The sequence below is a fragment of the Anas platyrhynchos genome, chromosome 2, assembly GCF_047663525.1.
Source record: "Anas platyrhynchos isolate ZD024472 breed Pekin duck chromosome 2, IASCAAS_PekinDuck_T2T, whole genome shotgun sequence".
In the NCBI taxonomy this organism is placed as follows: domain Eukaryota; kingdom Metazoa; phylum Chordata; class Aves; order Anseriformes; family Anatidae; genus Anas; species Anas platyrhynchos.
Window position 1 is genome coordinate 159,203,129 of NC_092588.1, and position 16,935 is coordinate 159,220,063.

General features: G+C 63.0%; 2 protein-coding genes across 9 annotated transcripts; both read right to left on the reverse strand.

Moving 5' to 3' along the window:
• Positions 1-875: 875 nt before the first annotated feature.
• On the reverse strand, positions 876-10,540 carry LOC119715844 (GTPase IMAP family member 8-like). Of its 8 annotated transcripts, none has more exons than XM_072034086.1 (6): positions 10,379-10,540; positions 8,673-8,755; positions 7,564-8,304; positions 6,782-6,848; positions 3,909-3,955; positions 876-2,613 (listed from the first exon to the last, which is right to left on the reverse strand). In XM_072034086.1, exons 2-6 carry the CDS (start codon positions 8,698-8,700, stop codon positions 1,967-1,969), a joined length of 1,530 nt encoding a protein of 509 aa, XP_071890187.1. In that variant the 5' UTR covers positions 8,701-8,755; positions 10,379-10,540; the 3' UTR covers positions 876-1,966. The 8 variants fall into 8 exon arrangements, with proteins under 8 accessions (XP_071890187.1, XP_071890191.1, XP_071890188.1 ...); XM_072034090.1 differs by having other exon boundaries at positions 7,564-8,301; positions 10,379-10,534; XM_072034087.1 differs by having other exon boundaries at positions 10,319-10,462.
• A 3,016-nt stretch (positions 10,541-13,556) lies between these two features.
• Positions 13,557-16,003, reverse strand: LOC119715850 (uncharacterized). The gene is made up of 3 exons (XM_038174482.2): positions 15,840-16,003; positions 14,465-15,334; positions 13,557-13,764 (listed from the first exon to the last, which is right to left on the reverse strand). Exons 2-3 carry the CDS (start codon positions 15,292-15,294, stop codon positions 13,758-13,760), a joined length of 837 nt encoding a protein of 278 aa, XP_038030410.2. The 5' UTR covers positions 15,295-15,334; positions 15,840-16,003; the 3' UTR covers positions 13,557-13,757.
• Between the last annotated feature and the right edge of the window lie 932 nt (positions 16,004-16,935).

The following is a 16,935-nucleotide window of genomic DNA, read 5'->3' on the forward strand; positions in this document are numbered from 1 at the left end:
TGCTCTTAACACAGCAACAGACACGCCCCGGGTGGAGGTGCACACAGGGCCTGCATTTTGCCGTAATCCTCAGGTTAAATGCTCATTTTCTTGCCATTCTAAGCAAGCGGTGCAGAATTCTTACAGGGCTGCTTGCATTTCAAGCCTTCTTCCAGGTCAGCAGAAGTATTCTGTGCCCCCAGGAAATGTGCTGGGGCCCTCAGAGTCTCCAGCAGTTTGTGGCACACAGCCCCCAACCCCTCCAACACACTTCTTCTGCCCCTTCCCTTTGAGGAGCGGCTGAGGGAGCTGGGGTTGCTCAGCCTGGATAGGAGGAGGCTCGGGGGCGACCTTATTGCTCTCTACAAGTTCCTTAAAGGAGGCTGTAGCGAGGTGAGGGTTGGTCTGTTCTCCCATGTGCCTGGTGACAGGATGAGGGGGAACGGGCTAAAGTTGCGCCAGGGGAGGTTTAGGTTATTTATTAGGAAGAATTTCATTACGGAGAGGGTTGTGAGGCATTGGGATGGGCTGCCCAGGGAAGTGGTGGAGTCACCATCCCTGGAGGTCTTTAGCAGACGTTTAGATTTAGAGCTCAGTGATATGGTTTAGTGGAGGACTGGTTAGTGGTAGGTCAGAGGATGGACTGGGTGATCCTGGAGGGCTCTTCCAATCTAGATGGTTCTGGGATTCTGTGATTCCTCTTGTCATGCAAGGGATGGGGACAGCCAGGAGTCAGCACTGGATGCCTTCAGGACACACTGGAATGGTTTTAGGATAGCAATGATACTGCTTATGCCACTGGAGGTTACTGATACATTTACATACACGGATACCCATACAGCGCTACCTACAAAGCAGCTATTACACTAACTCTGGTATTTCCTCCAGTAACAATTCGACCTCAGAGTTATTTAATTGCAGAGATGCACGGTCTGTGTTTAGCTCTGAAGCAGTTTCTCTCACTGTGATCGCTTGAGAAAGAGGTCAGCCTGGCGTTCTGGGATTCCTCCCCCCTCCTAGGCTGCTTTCCGCAGCCTTTCTGGGTGGGAGAAGAACCTGGGGTGAGTCAGGCAGCCCCCCCGAGCACTCCCCCAGCCCCACGCTCAGGTATGGCCACAGAGCTTCCCCTGCCTGCTGCACTCGCCTGGCAAGCAGTGAGACCTCACGCCCTTGCACAGCTCATGGCCACCACCAAACCCCAGCCTGGGGGGAGCTGCAGCTTGGGCCTGATCCTGAATGCACCTGGACCATTCTCCACCCTCCCTAACGGCTGTTTCAGCACTGCGGGTCACAGTGCACTGAAGGGCGCCTCTCCACACAGCAAGGCTCAGCATTTATGGGCATTTATTAGTGTTTATTAGCATTTATTAGCATTTATTAGATGAGCATCAGATTAGCATTTATTAGATGACTTTCTTTAGACCCAGCCATCACATACAATTACTCGCATTGCCCAGCGAAGGCAGGGGCAGCACAGCCAGTGACACCAGCAGCATCCCACTGCAGAGAGACCAAGGCTGGCACCACGAACCCTCCCAAAGCCCGGAGAAGTTCCTAGAGCCCTGGCTGCCACGGGGACAACAAGAGGCTTTGATCTCGGAAGCAGCGCTCCAGGCTGACCTGTGCTCTAAGGGGGCACATCTCACAGCCCTGATGTTCCCGTTGCTTTCAGCTTGCCGTGTCTTCAGACCAGGGAGGAGAGAGTCAGCGCAGTGGTGCTGCCAGCAGGGCAGTGCAGCTCTCTGCCACCCAGCCAAGGTCTCCGGCTTCCCAGCACAACAGAGCAGCAGAGGAGAATGACACGTTGCCAGACACCCATTGCACTCTCGCAGCCTGTCAGGAGAGCAATGGCACGGGCCAGGGGAAAAGGTAGGTCACTGACGGGACAGGAGGAAACGTCAAGAGAGGAAGGAGAGAGTGATCTTCAGAGCACGGCAGGAAAGGCACAAGAGAGGAAACATCGCCCGTCTGACCAAAGCCTTGTTGGCTAGAGTATAGGACAATGCTTTCCAAAAAACGTCCGTGTATGTTCCTCCAGCATTTCTCGCGTATAACACGGAGCATCTTTGTTCTTCTCTACCATCGCATCAATCATTTTAATGAGGTCTGCAACCTGCTGTTTCCTTCTCTGCTCTGCTGCTATGTTGCTGAAAGCAATGTACCTATTTTCACATTTTTCTGCAATCCCACTGAGGTGTGTGTTACTTTCCACGAAATCATGGATATCATCTGGACTCCCAAATTCTTCTGCTCGGGTGAATAACAGGATCATGTACTTCTGTGCCTCAGTATGGAAAGTCTTTGTCACCCACTCAGCCACTTCCACCTCTTCTGTACCGATGTGGGCCAGTTGCATCACCAGGATGATAGCATGCACCCCTCCATAGAAGTGACGAAGAGCATTTCCAATCAGTTCAGCTGTTTCCTTATTGGCTCTCTGGGTGTCAAAAAGGCCAGGAGTGTCAATAACGGCAATTTCTCTTCCACGGAATGAGGCAGTGTCTGCACTGTAGTTCTTGGTCACTGAATCTGGTGACACCAGAGATTCAAATGCTTTCTTCCCAAGGATGGAGTTCCCTGTCGCACTCTTCCCACTTCCAGTTTTGCCCACGAGCAGGATGTTCAGCCTGCGTCCTGGGGGAACAACCAGAGACACGTGTCTGAACCTCACAGCCCTGTGGTGCCGGGACATCCCCTGCAGGCCACGCTCCCAGGGGTGAGAAGGAAAGGGTTTTTACTGCAAAAACACAGGAATTAGGGTTAGCGGCCCCAGCAGCGGTCCCCAGGGACCATCAGGAGCAACAAGAGGGACCCCAGGGGAGTCTGGATAAGGCTGCCTCAGAGGGCCAGCACCCAGACCTCTTCCAAAGGCAGAAAGAGAAAGCAGAAGTGCATGCTGCAGCTCTCCAGCAGTGCAGGAATGCACAGAGTGCTCAAACGGCCGGGCTGAAGCACTCCCTTTACAAGAAGTCATGTTCTGAGCCAGAAACACCCTCTGGATTCTGTGCTGGATCACCGCAGGACCTCAGCCTGCCCTGCACGGCCCCAGCAGGGCTAGAGCTGGCTCAGGCACACAGATAGCGAGGTTTTGGGGCAGGACTTTGCACCCTGCGCTGTGCCTCCGGCTGTAACCAACGGCTGCTGCCCCATGTGCCCTGAGCCTGGCACAGCACAGCCTAAGGAGTGGGAAGAGGAGAGGCAGCCTCGGGAAATCCTCGAGCCCGTGGCCTCCCCAGAGGGCCCGTGCACCGCGTGCACAAGCGTGCGTGAGGCTGCACGAGGACGCAAACCCAGCCTCACCCTCAGCAGCACTGCGCCCGGCTGACTGAATGAGGAGGCTGCTAAAGGAGAAGGCTGTTTGCACCAGGGGAGTTTTAGGTTGGATGTTAGGAAGAACTTCTTTACCGAAAGGGTTGTTAGACATTGGAACAGGCTGCCCAGGGAAGTGGTGGAGTCACCATCCCTGGAAGTCTTTAAAAGACGTTTAGATGTAGAGCTTAGGGATATGGGTTAGTGGGGACTGTTAGTGTTAGGTCACAGGTTGGATTCGATGATCTTGAGGTCTCTTCCAACCCAGAAATTCTGTGAAATTCTGCTGTGGGGAGACCTCACAGCGGCCCTCAGTGCCTGCAGGGGCTGCAGGAGGGCTGGGAGGGACTCTTGGGCAGGGGGTGTAGGGATAGGACACGGGGTGACGGCTTTAAGGTAGAAGAGGGTGGGTTTGGGTTAGATTCGAGGCAGAAATTCTTTACTATGAGGGCGGTGAGGCCTGGCGCAGGCTGCCCCCAGGAGCTGCGGGTGCCCCATCCCTGGCAGTGCCCAAGGCCAGGCTGGATGGGGCTGGGGGCGGCCACTCTGTGGCTCTGTGACCATGGGACTCTAAGCTCCTCCAGGCTCTGGCTGCTGCGTGCAGTGGGTAAGGAGCTCACCTTTCATCTGAGTGTCTGCCAAATTTGAGCCCACTCCGAGGGGAAGCCTGAAAGAAGAATAAGGGATTTTGAGCGAGGTTTGCCAAAGTCTCCCGTGCTCCCCCCACAGCAGTAACAAGGCCAATGATGATCACCAGGCTGTCAGGTCACTAACACACCTGGTGTGTGCGTGCTGCCTGCTGTGTGTGCATGCAGGAAGTGGTTGTACAGCCGAGGGTAAACGCACAGGGCAAGGGCTGCTCCTCCTCAGCTGCTTGTGGCCAACTTGGGAGGGGATCCCGATGCCTTGGGGAACGAGGAGCTGGCAGGGGAACTCAGCTCGGTCACTGGCAACCCTTGCAGTGCTTTGGGAAACCTGCGAGCTCTCCAGAGGCCACCAACTGGAGCAGGAGCCTCCCCCCAGAATCGCCGTCAGTTCAGTGCCCTCGTCCCGCACCTGAACCTCCAGCCCTGAGCCTGAGCGCTGTGCGGGGTCCGTCCCTGCCACTGATCGTGCTATGGGTGCCAGCTGTCACGTCTCCTGCCCCTGTTTGAGCTCTGGACTCTGCCTCAAGTGATTTCAGCAAGATAAACTGCTCCAAAACTAAGCACAGACTATACACTACTCAAAGTAAACTAAAATCACGTCACTAAATAATTCAGTCATTACTGGAGGAATTACCCCATCCACAGCAAAGCCACAGCACTTCTCGGCTCTCTTTCCTCTGCCTCCCTGCCAGCTTGCTCAGGCTTAGCAGTTCCTAAAGTACCCCCAAATACCGAGACCCTACAGAGCCACCCGGTGCACAGACCGCTCACTTCGCATGGCTCCAGCAGCGGCTGCTGTGCTTGCCTCTTACCTCCTCAGGTCACAGCGCTTGGGCCAGGTGCAATACAGTTCACGTCTCGCCCCTGACCGTGTCCTCAGCTCTCTGCTTTCTGTTCCTTGCCAGCACGAGAACGATGCTTTTATCACCTAACCACACGTGGCAGCCCCAGCCCAGGCAGACAATCCACCCAGACCCATGGGTACCTGCGCCCTTCATTTGAGCTGAGAGATGCTCGTGCCCTGCCGAGCCCTGGGTTGCACCAACCAGCCTCCGTTTGAGCCTCCGGGGCTCGGCATCATGGTAAGAAACAGATGTGCAATGAAACAACTAGAACCCGTGTCAGCTGGGAAATCCCACAACAGAACCGGCATGTAGAACAAACCACATCTAAAACAAAAAGCAGGGACAAGTACTACATTTTAACGCACCCAAGAAGACTGTTCTGTCCACGAAACAAGCATAAAATTAAGAATGGCTTCAGTAATTAGAAAGTATGTGAAAGGTTCATATGGCACGCTTAGGGGGAAATATATTTAAAAGCTTGATTGTAACTTAAATGAGTCAATTTCTTCCTAGACACTTTAAGGCAGGTCGGAGAACTTTTTCACCCTTTTGATATTCCTATGGTGCAGACATTTCCACCCCCTCCATCGTAACTGGACGATGCTGCAAAAACATCCCCAGGTGGGGAGATCACCACAATCCGTGTAAGCCCTACCAGAAAAGAAGTAACCAGAAAACCTGGTGGAGGAGGTAGAGGGCTCTGTGTTCATGTATGTACCGCCATCCTGACCCAAAACAGAACACCAGTGTCCAGGCATGAGACACAGAATGCACCTGGCAGCATGGCACTTCTGGCCAGATGAATCACAGAATGAATCCTACAATGGTTTGGGTTGGAAGGGATCTCAAAATTTAGGTTTCAGTGTTTAATTTTGAACCAGTTTCTCTTGGTGCAATCGCTCCAGGGAGCACCCAGAGCAGGGGCAGGAGATGAGGCAGCTGCCACCTGCATCATAGTCAGGGGCTGTTACGGACCCTGCTCACCGCTCAGGGCTATCCTATCCCTACACCCTGCCGCCCAAGAGTGCCTCCCGAGACCTCCTGCACCCCCTGCAGGCCCTGAAGGCCGCTGTGAGGTCTCCCCTGGGCCTTCTCCTCTCCAGGCTGAGCAACCCCAACCCCTTGGCCTCTCCTCACAGCAGAGCTGCTCCAGCCTCCGAGCATCCCCGTGGCCTCCTCTGGACTCGCCCCAGCAGCTCCACGTCCCAATGCTGGGACCCCACAGCGAAGGCAGTGCCCGGGGGGTCTCACGAGAGCGGGGCACAGGGGGACAATCCCCTCCCTCACCCTGCTGGATGGGGGCTGCGACCATGCAGGGGACATCAGGTGCCTCCATGGTGCGGGTCCCATCCCTGAGCCACGGCCCTTGCTGTGGGATTGCACGGGACTCCCACCCTCGCACCCCTTTGTGCCTGCAGGAGGGGACCCTGCTCTGCCAGCGCTCAGGAAACGTTTCCAAGTGTTCCTCTTCCTCATTGTAGCACACGAGCCTCAACGCTGGTGAGGGGAACCTTGAACTGGGAGCAGGGGGAAGGCAGGGACATTCAGCCTGGTGAGGACGGGGTGGGCAGGAATGGCGAGAAAAAATACTTCTTTCTCCCCACACTCATGGTGCTCCCTGGCTCCGCAGGCACCTGCAGAGCTGGCAGTGACAGCTCCGACCCCTGCCCCCACACCCCCGGGGGCTCCCCGCCATGGGTCAGTGATCACAGCAAAGCATGAAACTGCACCGAAGCGCAGGGCAGCCCGTGTTCCTGAAGGCAGGGAGGTGCGCATGAGAAATGGAGCCTGTGCCTGTGTGCAGCTCCACAGCACATGAGCCTGGGGTCAGGGCACCTCCAGTGGGACGGCATCTCATCCTGTGTCACGGCACTTCCCTGTCAAAGCTCCTGGTGGTTTCAGATGCTCAGAACTGCTGCCACCAGGGCTATTTCTGCTGTCACGTACGTGTGACCAACCTGTCCCACCTGTCCCTAGGATGCTCTTTGCCCGGGGTCCTACCTCAGTGACGTGGATCTCCTGCAACCTGCGCATGTGGCCTCGATCCCCTGAGAAACAGCAGCAGCACCTGAGGGGCAGCAGGAAGAAGGGCTCAGTCCCTTGGTGTCCCTGACAGGGTCCCTCGGTGTCCCTCCTGGGCCAGCTGGCATCTGGCCCATCACCCTGTGCCCCTTGTCCTTCACCCCTCCACCCCCGTGCCAGGCCAAGGTGGCTCCCCACATCCCATGCCAGCCTGCGGGGACATGAGGTGATCTCAGCCCATGGCAGTGAGGGGAATGTGACCAGTTCTGTCCTCAACCTGCTGCCACCAGAGCTGCTCAGGGATGGGTCCCCTCTGCGTGTCCCCAGGTCCGCAGCCGTCCCTGCAATGCCCTGGGCACATCCCTGGCATCGAGCTGGAGACACAGCAGAAACCGCTCAGCAGCCACAAGCTTTGTGCTGCAGTTTTGTGCCGAGAGGCACAGCCCATAGGGACCAGGGACTGCGGTGCTGTTAGAGGGGGAATCAGCTGCTTGCCATGTTGTTAAGCAACACAGTGCAATTACATGAGAGAAGTAGTACAGCACAGTGTATTCTAGTTCTACTCTTGCTTCTAGTGAAAGAAGCGGTTGTACAGCCGGACAACTGCCCTCCAACCACCGAGGAACGCCTGCCGCAGAAAGCGCGCAATGCGCCGGACTGCTGCCACGATGAAGTGGCAGGTTGAGGACAGAACTGCCACGATGAAGCGGCAGCAGCAGCACAGGCACATGTATAGCATGGACCACAGCCCCTGCACACACCGTCTGAGCAACGCCGGGACGCCGTCTCCTTGTTGGCCTTCAGCTGCTGCTCCACTTGCTTCGCGAGGCGCTTGCACTTCTCTTCGAAATCCACGTCGCTGCGGCTGAGGAGCCGCGTGGCCTGGGAGTAGAGCTCGCTCGTGTAATGGGTGTTCTGGTTCTCCTCCAGCACCCGCTGCACCAGCACCATCAGCTCCTCGACCTGGGCTTCGCGCTCGGCGCCGGCCGCCCGGTTGCTGAAGGCGCAGCACCGTCCCCCGCAGGCCTGCAGCAGCGCCTGCAGGGTGGTGCTTCTGGCCACGTAGTGCTGCAGGGAGCCACCCCTCAGGTCCTCTTTGCGGGTGAAGAGGACGATGGTGTGCCTCGCAGCCTTGTGCCCCAGCACCCGCCACACTTGCCGGGCGGCCTCCTCCTCCTCCTGCGTGAAGCGGCCCAGCTGGGTCACCAGCACCAGCACGTGCGGCCCCGGCGCCGACAGCAGCAGGCAGCGGGCAAGCTCGTAGCAGGACCGGGCGCTGTGCTCCGGTGAGTCAAACATGCCGGGGGTGTCGGTGACCACCACCCTGCGGCCCCGCCAGAGCCGGCTCTCCCGGGCACATGTCTGTGTTACCGAATTTGGCGCCAGGCGTGACTCGAAGGCCGCCCGCCCCAGGATGGTGTTCCCCGTTGCGCTTTTCCCTGCACCGGTCTTCCCGACGAGTAGCAGGCGCAGCTCCATGTGCTCCTGGGTCCCCTGGCCTGCTGGAATCGGTGAGGGGAAAGGCTCAGTGAGAGAGCAGCAGTGTGTAAAGCACTGCCTGGGGTGGGGCATGCATGGAAACAGCCCGGCACAGGGGCACAGAGCTGCCTGTGCCACCCCGGGGATTCTCTTACCTCCCCAGGGATACCCGTGACACCCCAGGGATACCCGTGACACCCCAGGGATGCCTGTCCCCTCTCCACGTGCACGGCACTGCTTGGCACATGCATGCTCTGTCCCCAAAACACCTCCCAGCAGGGAGATTGCCAGGAGAGCCCGGTCCCCGCGGTGCCTGCGGTGGCACGAGGACACCGATCCCCCCTGCGAGGGGGCTCTGGGGCAGGGCAGTGCCCGGCCCTTGCACCTTTACCGTGATCCTCCCAGGAGCCGCTCGCCATCGTGCTCTGCCGCAGTGTCAGTGCAGGAAGGGTGATGCCAGAGCTGGGTCACAGGCTGCAGGGGGACAGAGAGCAAACACACGTGCAGGGTGAAGGCTTTCCCGCTGGGCTTGGGGGATAAGGGCGCTGGCAGGCTGTGACCAAGCCCTTGAGAAGGCCGAGCCTGCAGCGCCAGCCCAGCCAGCAGCAGGCTTAGCCATGCACCATTCGCCTGTAGGTGAGCAACGCCGGCTGCTCCCGATCCCTGCGTTCAGAAGCAGCCCCCCAGGGACCTGCTGCACGGTTTCTGCGCTGCTGAGCTGTGACTCTGGAGCCGTGCAGCGCACTGGGGAGCAAACCCGGTGAGCACCAAGCCCCTGCAACCTACCCACGGCTCCGGGTGCAGCAGTGTCCCTGGGCAGGAGGTGCCCGTGCTCGGCCCCAGCTTTTAGTTTGGGGCTGCGGGGGCGGGAGCTGAGTGCAGCAGGGCTGGGCGCAAGGTTCACGGGGCGGGGGCTCTGCAAGGACAGCCCAGAAACACTCGTGGGGGGCACTGAGCTGTGGGGGGCGGTTTGCTGCATGCTCTGCGGGGCACACCCAGCCCCAGCTGCAAACACCGAGGGTCCGGCTCTGCTCCTGGGCTGCCTCCCCTCGGCCCCACGGTGACCTCTCAAAAAGCACTGGGAAAGCTCGGTCTGTGCAAATGAGGGAACGCATGGCCTGGAAATAAACCTCAGCGGTCATGAGGTTGACGAGACGATGAGGTGCAGCCTCCTACCAGAGGAGTTTTGGTCTGATGCTCGTACAAACACAGCCGGAGGCTCCCTTTTCCACCCAGGCTGTGGTGTGTGAGGCCGCAGTCTCCTGAGCTGGGGACGTTTTGTGGCACAGCACAAACCAGTGTTCAACCCCTGCCCGGCCCCTCTGCTAAGCCCAGGTCCCTCGCAGGACGCAGGGAGCCCCCTCCTCCAGCCCCTGCGTACCACAGCCCCAGCACGCTGCTCGTGCTTTGGACCGAGACACTCGAGCACCGCGTTGTGCTCGGGGCCGTCCATACAGGGCGGCAAGTCCGGACCCCTGTGGGTGCCCGGGCACCCACCGCCCATGGCTCTGCGGTTCCCTGTGGCTGTGCAGTCCCCGTGGCACCGCAGTGTGCCTGTCTGCTCACCATCACCCGTGGGCACGCTGCCCCGCAGCTCCCCTGGATCTGCTGCTGTGCTTGGGCTGCGCGCCTCCTTCACGTCCCCTTCCTGCTCCCCAGCCCCCTCCTGGGACGCTTTTACTTTCGGTCTGTCCGCGAACCTCCCGTGCTCCTGCTTCAGGCACCTCCTCGCCCCCCTCCTCATCCCCGCAGGGGCTCGGGCACTCTTCCACTCTTCCTCCCCATCCTCTTCCTCTCGGCCTCACGTCCCCAGCCCGGCCAGCTCGGGATGCCCGCGGGGCTGCCCCTGGCTGCTGGGGGGTCTGCATGGTGTCTGCTGGGGGACTCTGGGGGGGTCCTAGGCCAGAGCTGCCGTGCCATAGCCACGGGGCAGCTGCCACCAGGGTCCAGCGTCGCCCACGGGTGCTCCAGCACGGGGGGCACCGCTCCGGGACGCACGGTGCAGCCCCGGTCCCGTTCCCGTGTTCGCCCACTGACCGGAGTCCAACCCGCAGACCCCGGTGCCACCCGCTCCCGGTCCCCCGGCGGTTCCCTGACCTGCTTGGCTCCGGCACCCGCCGGTCCCCCAAAGCCGCCGGGACCGGGAGCGGCGCCCGGGTGCGCAGCAGCGGCCGCGGAGCTCCCGGAGTGGAGCCGCGACCTCCTGCGTCGGTGCGGGGAACGGCACCGGGAGCCGGGCACCGGGGGTCAGGGACACCGGGGGTCGGGGACACCGGCGCTGGGACCTGGGGTCACGGAGACACTGCGGCACTGCGTGTCCCCGGGGGCACTGGGGGCACTGGGACACGGGGATCTGTGACAGGGATATGGGGCTGGAGACATTGGGGCATGGGGACACCGGGTGTCAGGGACATGGGGACCTGGGGACATTGAGACACCGGGACCTGTGACACAGGGACATTGGGAATGGGGACATTGGGACACAGGGACCTGTGACACAGGGACATGGAGACCAGGGATATACGGACATGGGGACACCGGGTGTCAGGGCCATGGGGACCTGGGGGCATCAGGACACAGGGATCTGTGACACAGGGACATGGGGACTGGGGATGCTGGGACACGAGGACACTGGGAGTCAGGGACATGGGGACCTGGGGACATTGAGACACCGGGACCTGTGACACAGGGACATGGAGACCAGGGATATAAGGACATGGGGACACTGGGTGTCAGGGCCATGGGGACCTGGGAACACTGGGGCACAGGGACCTGTGACATAGGGACTTGGGGACTGGGGACATCACTACACCAGGTGTCAGGGACCTGGGGACCTGGGGACACTGAGACACAGGGACCTGTGACACAGGGACATTGGGAATGGGGACACTGGGACAGTGGGACAGGGGGGCACTGGGACACCGGGTGTCAGGAACCTCTGGCCGGCAGCTCAGGGAGGTGGAGGAGAGCTCCTGACATCTCGGGAACGTGGCCAGAGGGACCCCAAAGGCTTCAGCCTCTGAAGCCCGGGGACACCCAAGGACAAGCACAAGAGCCAGGGGTCCCACCCGGAGCAGATCTCCACGCTGCAGCCCCCCAATGGGTGGAGGAGCCCCCGGTGGAGCAGGTGGCTGTGGCCTGGAGGAGGCTGCGGCCCGTGGAGAGGAGCCCACATGGAGCAGGGGCACAGAGGGACCGTGAGGGAGCGGCGGGGACGAAGCCTCAGGGACTGACCGCAGCCCCCAGACCCCTGTGCTGCTTGGTGAGGGATGAGGGTGTGTGTGGGGAAGGTGTTTGTAGTCTGCTTGTAGCTTCTCTCTGCTCTATTCCAGTAGTGATAGGCAATAAATGACATTACTCTCCCTACGCTGAGTCCGTCTTGCCCGTGATGATAATTATCGAGTGACCTCCCCGTCCCTATCCCAAACCCTGAGCCCTTTCCATTGTATTTTCCCCCTTTCCCTTTGAGGAGGGGGAGTGAGAGAGGGGCTGTGGTGGGGCTGAGCAGCACACCCAGGCCTCGTGGTGAGCACCAGAGGAGCAGAGGGGGGCTGTGAGCCCGTTCCCCCCCTACACTCGGGGATTTGTGGCTGCCTCGGATCCGCTCCTGCCCCCGGCCACATAACCAGAAGGGGAGGCCATGAGGAGGGGACACAGGAGCAGAGCCAGGAGCCCTCTGTCACGTTATCCCCATGCTCCTACCTCTTGGCACAGCCCAGGGCGCACCGCACCCGGCAGGACACTCGGCATGAGCCCTTGGAGCGGTGCTGGCTGCTGTGCCAAGCCCACATATGGCTCATGCTGGGGTGTCCCTGCTCCTGGCCAGCATCCTCAGCATCCATCCATTTTTTGGGGCAGTGGAGGATCTGCAGGGGCCGGCTGGGGATGCAGCACTCGCTCTGCTGACCGCTGTGCCGAGGCTGGCCGAGCCCTGCAGCAGCGACAGCCGCTGGCCTGGGTAAGGGCAGGATGGGGATGACACCTGCAAGGGGCAAGGCTGAGCTGGGAAGGGGGTCCCCGGCACACGTGGGGCCATCGCTCACCCCTGGAGCAGCTCCGTCCTTGGTGAACATCCCCGGGCAGCAGCCAGGAGAGGCAGTGACGTTCTGGAGGGCTCTGGGAAGGCGCGGGCGAGCCCTCACGAAAACTCCCCGGGGTTCCCAGCAAGATGGAGACGCGGTGTTTTCCAAGCGCAATTCATTTAATTCATACACATCAGCGGTACCTGCATTTCCACACACGGAGTGGCGAAGGGGGGAGTGGGCGGAGGACGGGGAGGGGGGGTCACTTTGTGCAGCTCTTCGCAGGGGGCTTTGCCTTTTGCCAGGACGGCGAGAAAACACGGCACCCCCCCGGCACCGGGGCTGTGCCCAGCACCCTCCTCGTGGTAGCGGGCTGGGTGGGGGCACTGCGGGGAAAGGGCTGCCCGGGGGGGGGCTGCACCGTGTGTGGCGGGGTGCAGGAGGTGCCACGGGCACGGCTGGACCTGTGCGAGGGGAGCAGGGGGCAGTGGGGCACGGCGGGGCTCTGCAGGAGGGGATCCAGCTCCCTCGGGAGCCGGTGGCAGCCAGGACGGTGCCGTCACTGGGAGCTGGGGCCGGGCACGGTGTCAGCTCCCCCCCGGCAGCTGCAGGCTCGCTCTGCCCCGATGCACGGCGTGAAGGAGGGCAGGGGGTGCTCGCAAGCCCAGCATCATCCCGTGGTGGTGAGCGGCGCAGTGCGAAGGGCAGCAGCAGCAGCAAGCGACGGCAGAAAAAGCTGATTTTCTGGTGCAGGAGAGGGGCACCCACCCTGGATTCAGCCACCAGTGCTGAGTCCTGCCTCGCCCCAGAGAGCTTGCCAAGCACTGTCCCGGTTTGGAGCGCACAGACGGGGACCCTGCGGAAGGCAGGGGTGGCCGCTGACCCCCAGCAGCACCCGGGATCAGCCCTCAAACCCCGTGGTTTCAGAGGGGACACAGGGTTTGCACGGTGCCACGTGCCGCAGGGCTCTGGCGCAGCCACTTCCCCTTCTCCGGTGCCACGGGCGGGCTGGGCAAACACGGGGCTCCTCTGCTTGTGCCTGGGGGTGGCAGAGCAGGGCATGGGCAGAGATTTCCCCTCCTGGCTGTGGCTCACCTCTCCTGGCTGCCTGCTCCGCCACCACGGCTGTGGGCTCCACACCGGGGCCTCCGTGCTGCCCGGGCTGGGGTCTCTGCCTCTCCGCAGCCCCCGCCTCGGTCCCTCCTCCAGGCCGGAGCTGCCTCTGCTGCTCCTTGGGAAGCAGTCTGCACCCGTGAGCTTTGCGTTTTTATTTTATTTTTATTTTGCCTGATTTCTGCGCCACTCGGGGCTCCGCGCAGTGCCGGGACGAGCCTCCGCCGCCGCCTCCTCTTGGAGCCCCTCTCCCCAGCGCGGTGGGCAGCACGCGGCGCCGCGGCTCCTTCCCCGCAGAGCACAGGAGGCGAGATCCGGCTCTGCTCTGGTGCTCGTGGCCATCATTCCCTGGGCGAGAAGCACACGGAGGTGTTACCTGCGAGCAGCAGCACCAGCCTGGGCTGGGGGGGGGACACGGGGAGCGTGGGGAGCTCAGGGGCGCATGGGGAGAGCGCAGTGGGGGAGCTTTGCCCTGGGGAAACCTCCCCGCTCCTCCTCCTCGCGCTGGCCCAGGGGTTTCACCTGTGGCCCTGGTTGCAGAGGTGTGTCCCTTGTGGGACCAGGCTGCAGAGGATGGACGGGGAGGAAGCCCCACAGAGAAAACCACCTCAGGGAATACCACCACAGGGAATACCACCACCATTTCCAGGGCAGGCCTCAGCGCTTGGCTCCTCCTGCTGCCCTGGGGGGCAACAGGCATCCAGCAGGCACAGATCAGCCTGCGAGCGCCTGATGCAGGGCACCGGAGGCAGCCTCGTGATGGTCAGGAGAGGAACTCCAGCAGGAGGAGCGCAGCAGGCGCCTGGGGGTGCCCACACAGAGCTGGGGCTGATCACCCCGCAGGGGTGCACCAGTGGTTTCCCACACCGAGGGGTGGGCACGCACCCTGAACCCCTGGAGAGGCCACTAATGGCTTTGAGCCCCCCAGGCAGCACCCCCAGGTGCAGGGCAGTGCCCGGAGGGGGGCCACAGGGTGGGGAGAACCCCGTGGGGCAGGAGAGCGGTGCAGGCAGCGGTGGGTGGGGGTCCCGGTGCGCGGGGGGCTCACGTGTGGGCGTTCTCTGCCCCGTGGCTCCGCTGGTGCGCGGTGAGGTTGACCTTCTGGGCGAAGCTCTTGCCGCACTGGGCGCAGGAGAAGGGGGTCTCGCCCGTGTGGGTGCGCTGGTGGATCTTCAGGGAGCCCTTCTGGCTGAAGCTCTTGCCGCAGTCGGGGCAGGCGAAGGGGCGCTCGCCGGTGTGGGTGCGCTGGTGTGTGGCCAGGCTGCTCCGGCAGCTGAAACCCTTCCCGCACCGGGCGCAGGCGAAGGGGCCGCTTGCTGCCCCGGGGCCGCTGGCCTCCTCATGCGGCTCCGGCCGCGGCGAGCGGCTGCTGGCGGCGGCGGTGGCCGCGCCGGACCCGTCCTCGGCGTCCGCAGCGGGCCGGTCCTCGGCGTGGGTGCGCTGGTGGTTGAGGAGGAAGCGCTGCTCACGGAAGCGCTTCCCGCAGCGCCCACAGGAGAAGGGCTTCTCGCCGCTGTGGATGCGCTGGTGGGTGAGCAGGTTCTGCTTGAGGCTGAAGCTCTTCTGGCAGACGCCGCACTGGTAGGGGCGCTCCCCGGTGTGGATGCGCTGGTGGATGATGAGGTTGTGCTTGAGGCTGAAGGCCTTGCCGCACTCGGCGCAGATGAAGGCGCGCTCGCCGGCGTGGTGCTTCTGGTGCCGGGCGAGGCTGGGCTGCTGGCCGAAGCATTCCCCGCACAGGATGCACTTGAACTCCTTCCCGGCCTCCTCCTCCTCCGCCTGGCTGTGGATCACCAGCGCCTTCTCGTCCCCGAAGCCCTCCTCGCCGCCGGGGAAGGCGAAGGGGTTCTCGCCCGTGGGCGAGGCCAGGTCCGTCATGGGCGCGCGCTGCCCGGCTCACGGCACCCGCATCGCAACCCTGGGGGGCACAGAGAGGGGCGGCTGCGGCTCCCCAGCACCACACCGGGGCTGCCACCGCCCCCCAAAACCCCCAAGATCCCCAAAACCCCCAGGACCCCCGGGACCCCCGCCCACCGCCCGCTGCGAGCGCACCCGAGGGCGGCGGAAGGGGCCGGGACCGTGCGCCCTCGTGGCTGGGGGGGGGGGGGCGCCCTCTTCCCCCGCTCCCCCCGGGGCTGCGGGGCCACGCCTGGCCCTGGGGGGGCCCGGAACCGTGCAAGGAGAGTGGGGGGGCTCCAAGCTCGGCGATAAGGGGGGTCCCACGCCATCCCCCCCCCCCAACAGGCGGCCCCGCGCTCGGGCCGGGCTGCGCCGCATTGCGCCTCGGCGCCGCGCTGCCGCACCGCCCCCCCGGGCCGGGCCGTGCCGAGCCGTGCCGGACCCCCCCGGGACCCCCCCATATACACACAGAGGGGCCTCCCCCGCCCCGATTTCCTCCCCCCCTGCCCAGCCCCGCCGCCGACCTGCCCGGCCCCGCTGCGTTTTGCTCCGTTCCGCCGCTCGCCGCCGCCGCCGCCGCCGCCCGGTTCTTTGTGGCCCCGCTGGCTCCTCCTGCCCGCCTGACGCGCAGGCACCGCCGCCGCTCCTGCCCCGGCCCGCCCGGCCCTGCCCCGGCCCCGTTCCCGCAGCCCCCGCTCGGCTCCGTCCCGTGGTCCCCGTCCCCTTCCCCGTCCCCGTGCCCCCGGGGCCCGTCGGGGAACAAAGGGGTCGCGCCTCGCCGCCCGAACAAAGGGGCCGGGGCTCGTGGTGCTGCGCCCCCGGGGGGCACCCGAGGCTGCGGGGGCTCGTGGTGGGGGCAGCACGGTGCTGGATGAGGGGCAGGGGCTGCACGGGAACCCCGGGATCCCACTGAGACCCCCCCCGGGGATGCGTGGAGCAGATTGGGACCCCCCTGGTTCCTGCTCAACCCCACCCCCCGGGGCTATATGGAGCTAAATCAGTGCCCCCCCAGTCCCCACTGAGCCCCCCGGGGCTGCATGAAGCCAGTTGGGACCCCCCGGTCCCCTCTCACCTCCAAAGGGCTGCATGGAGCCGAACTGAACCCACCAGGCCCCCCCACACACATCCCCCAGGGCTACATGGAGCCAAACTGGGCCCCCCTGGTCCCTGTTCACCCCCCCAGGGCTGCATGGAGCCAAACCAGCCCCCCACTCACCCCCCGGGGCTATATGGAGCTAAACCAGCCCCCCCAGTCCCCATACACCCTGCTGGGGCTGCATGGAGCCAAACTGGGTCCCCCTGGTCCCTGTTCACCCCCCCAGGGCTGCATGGAGCTGAACCGGCCCCCCCCCCCCGAGTCCCCACAAACCCTCCTGGGGCTGCATGGAGCCAAACTGGGGCCCCCCATAGTACTGGAAGCTGCACCGGGGGTGCCACACCGGGGGTCTTGGCCCCTTGGTGCCCGGGTGCGGGTGGCCGGGAGCAAAGCACCGGCACGAGGTGAGGCCGGAGGAAGCCCCGGGACCGCGTGCGGCCACAGAAGGGGTCTGTGGGACCAGCAGGGGCACGAGGATGTGTGGAAGCCCTGCAGCAGCCAAGGCACCACGTGCCAGCCATGCA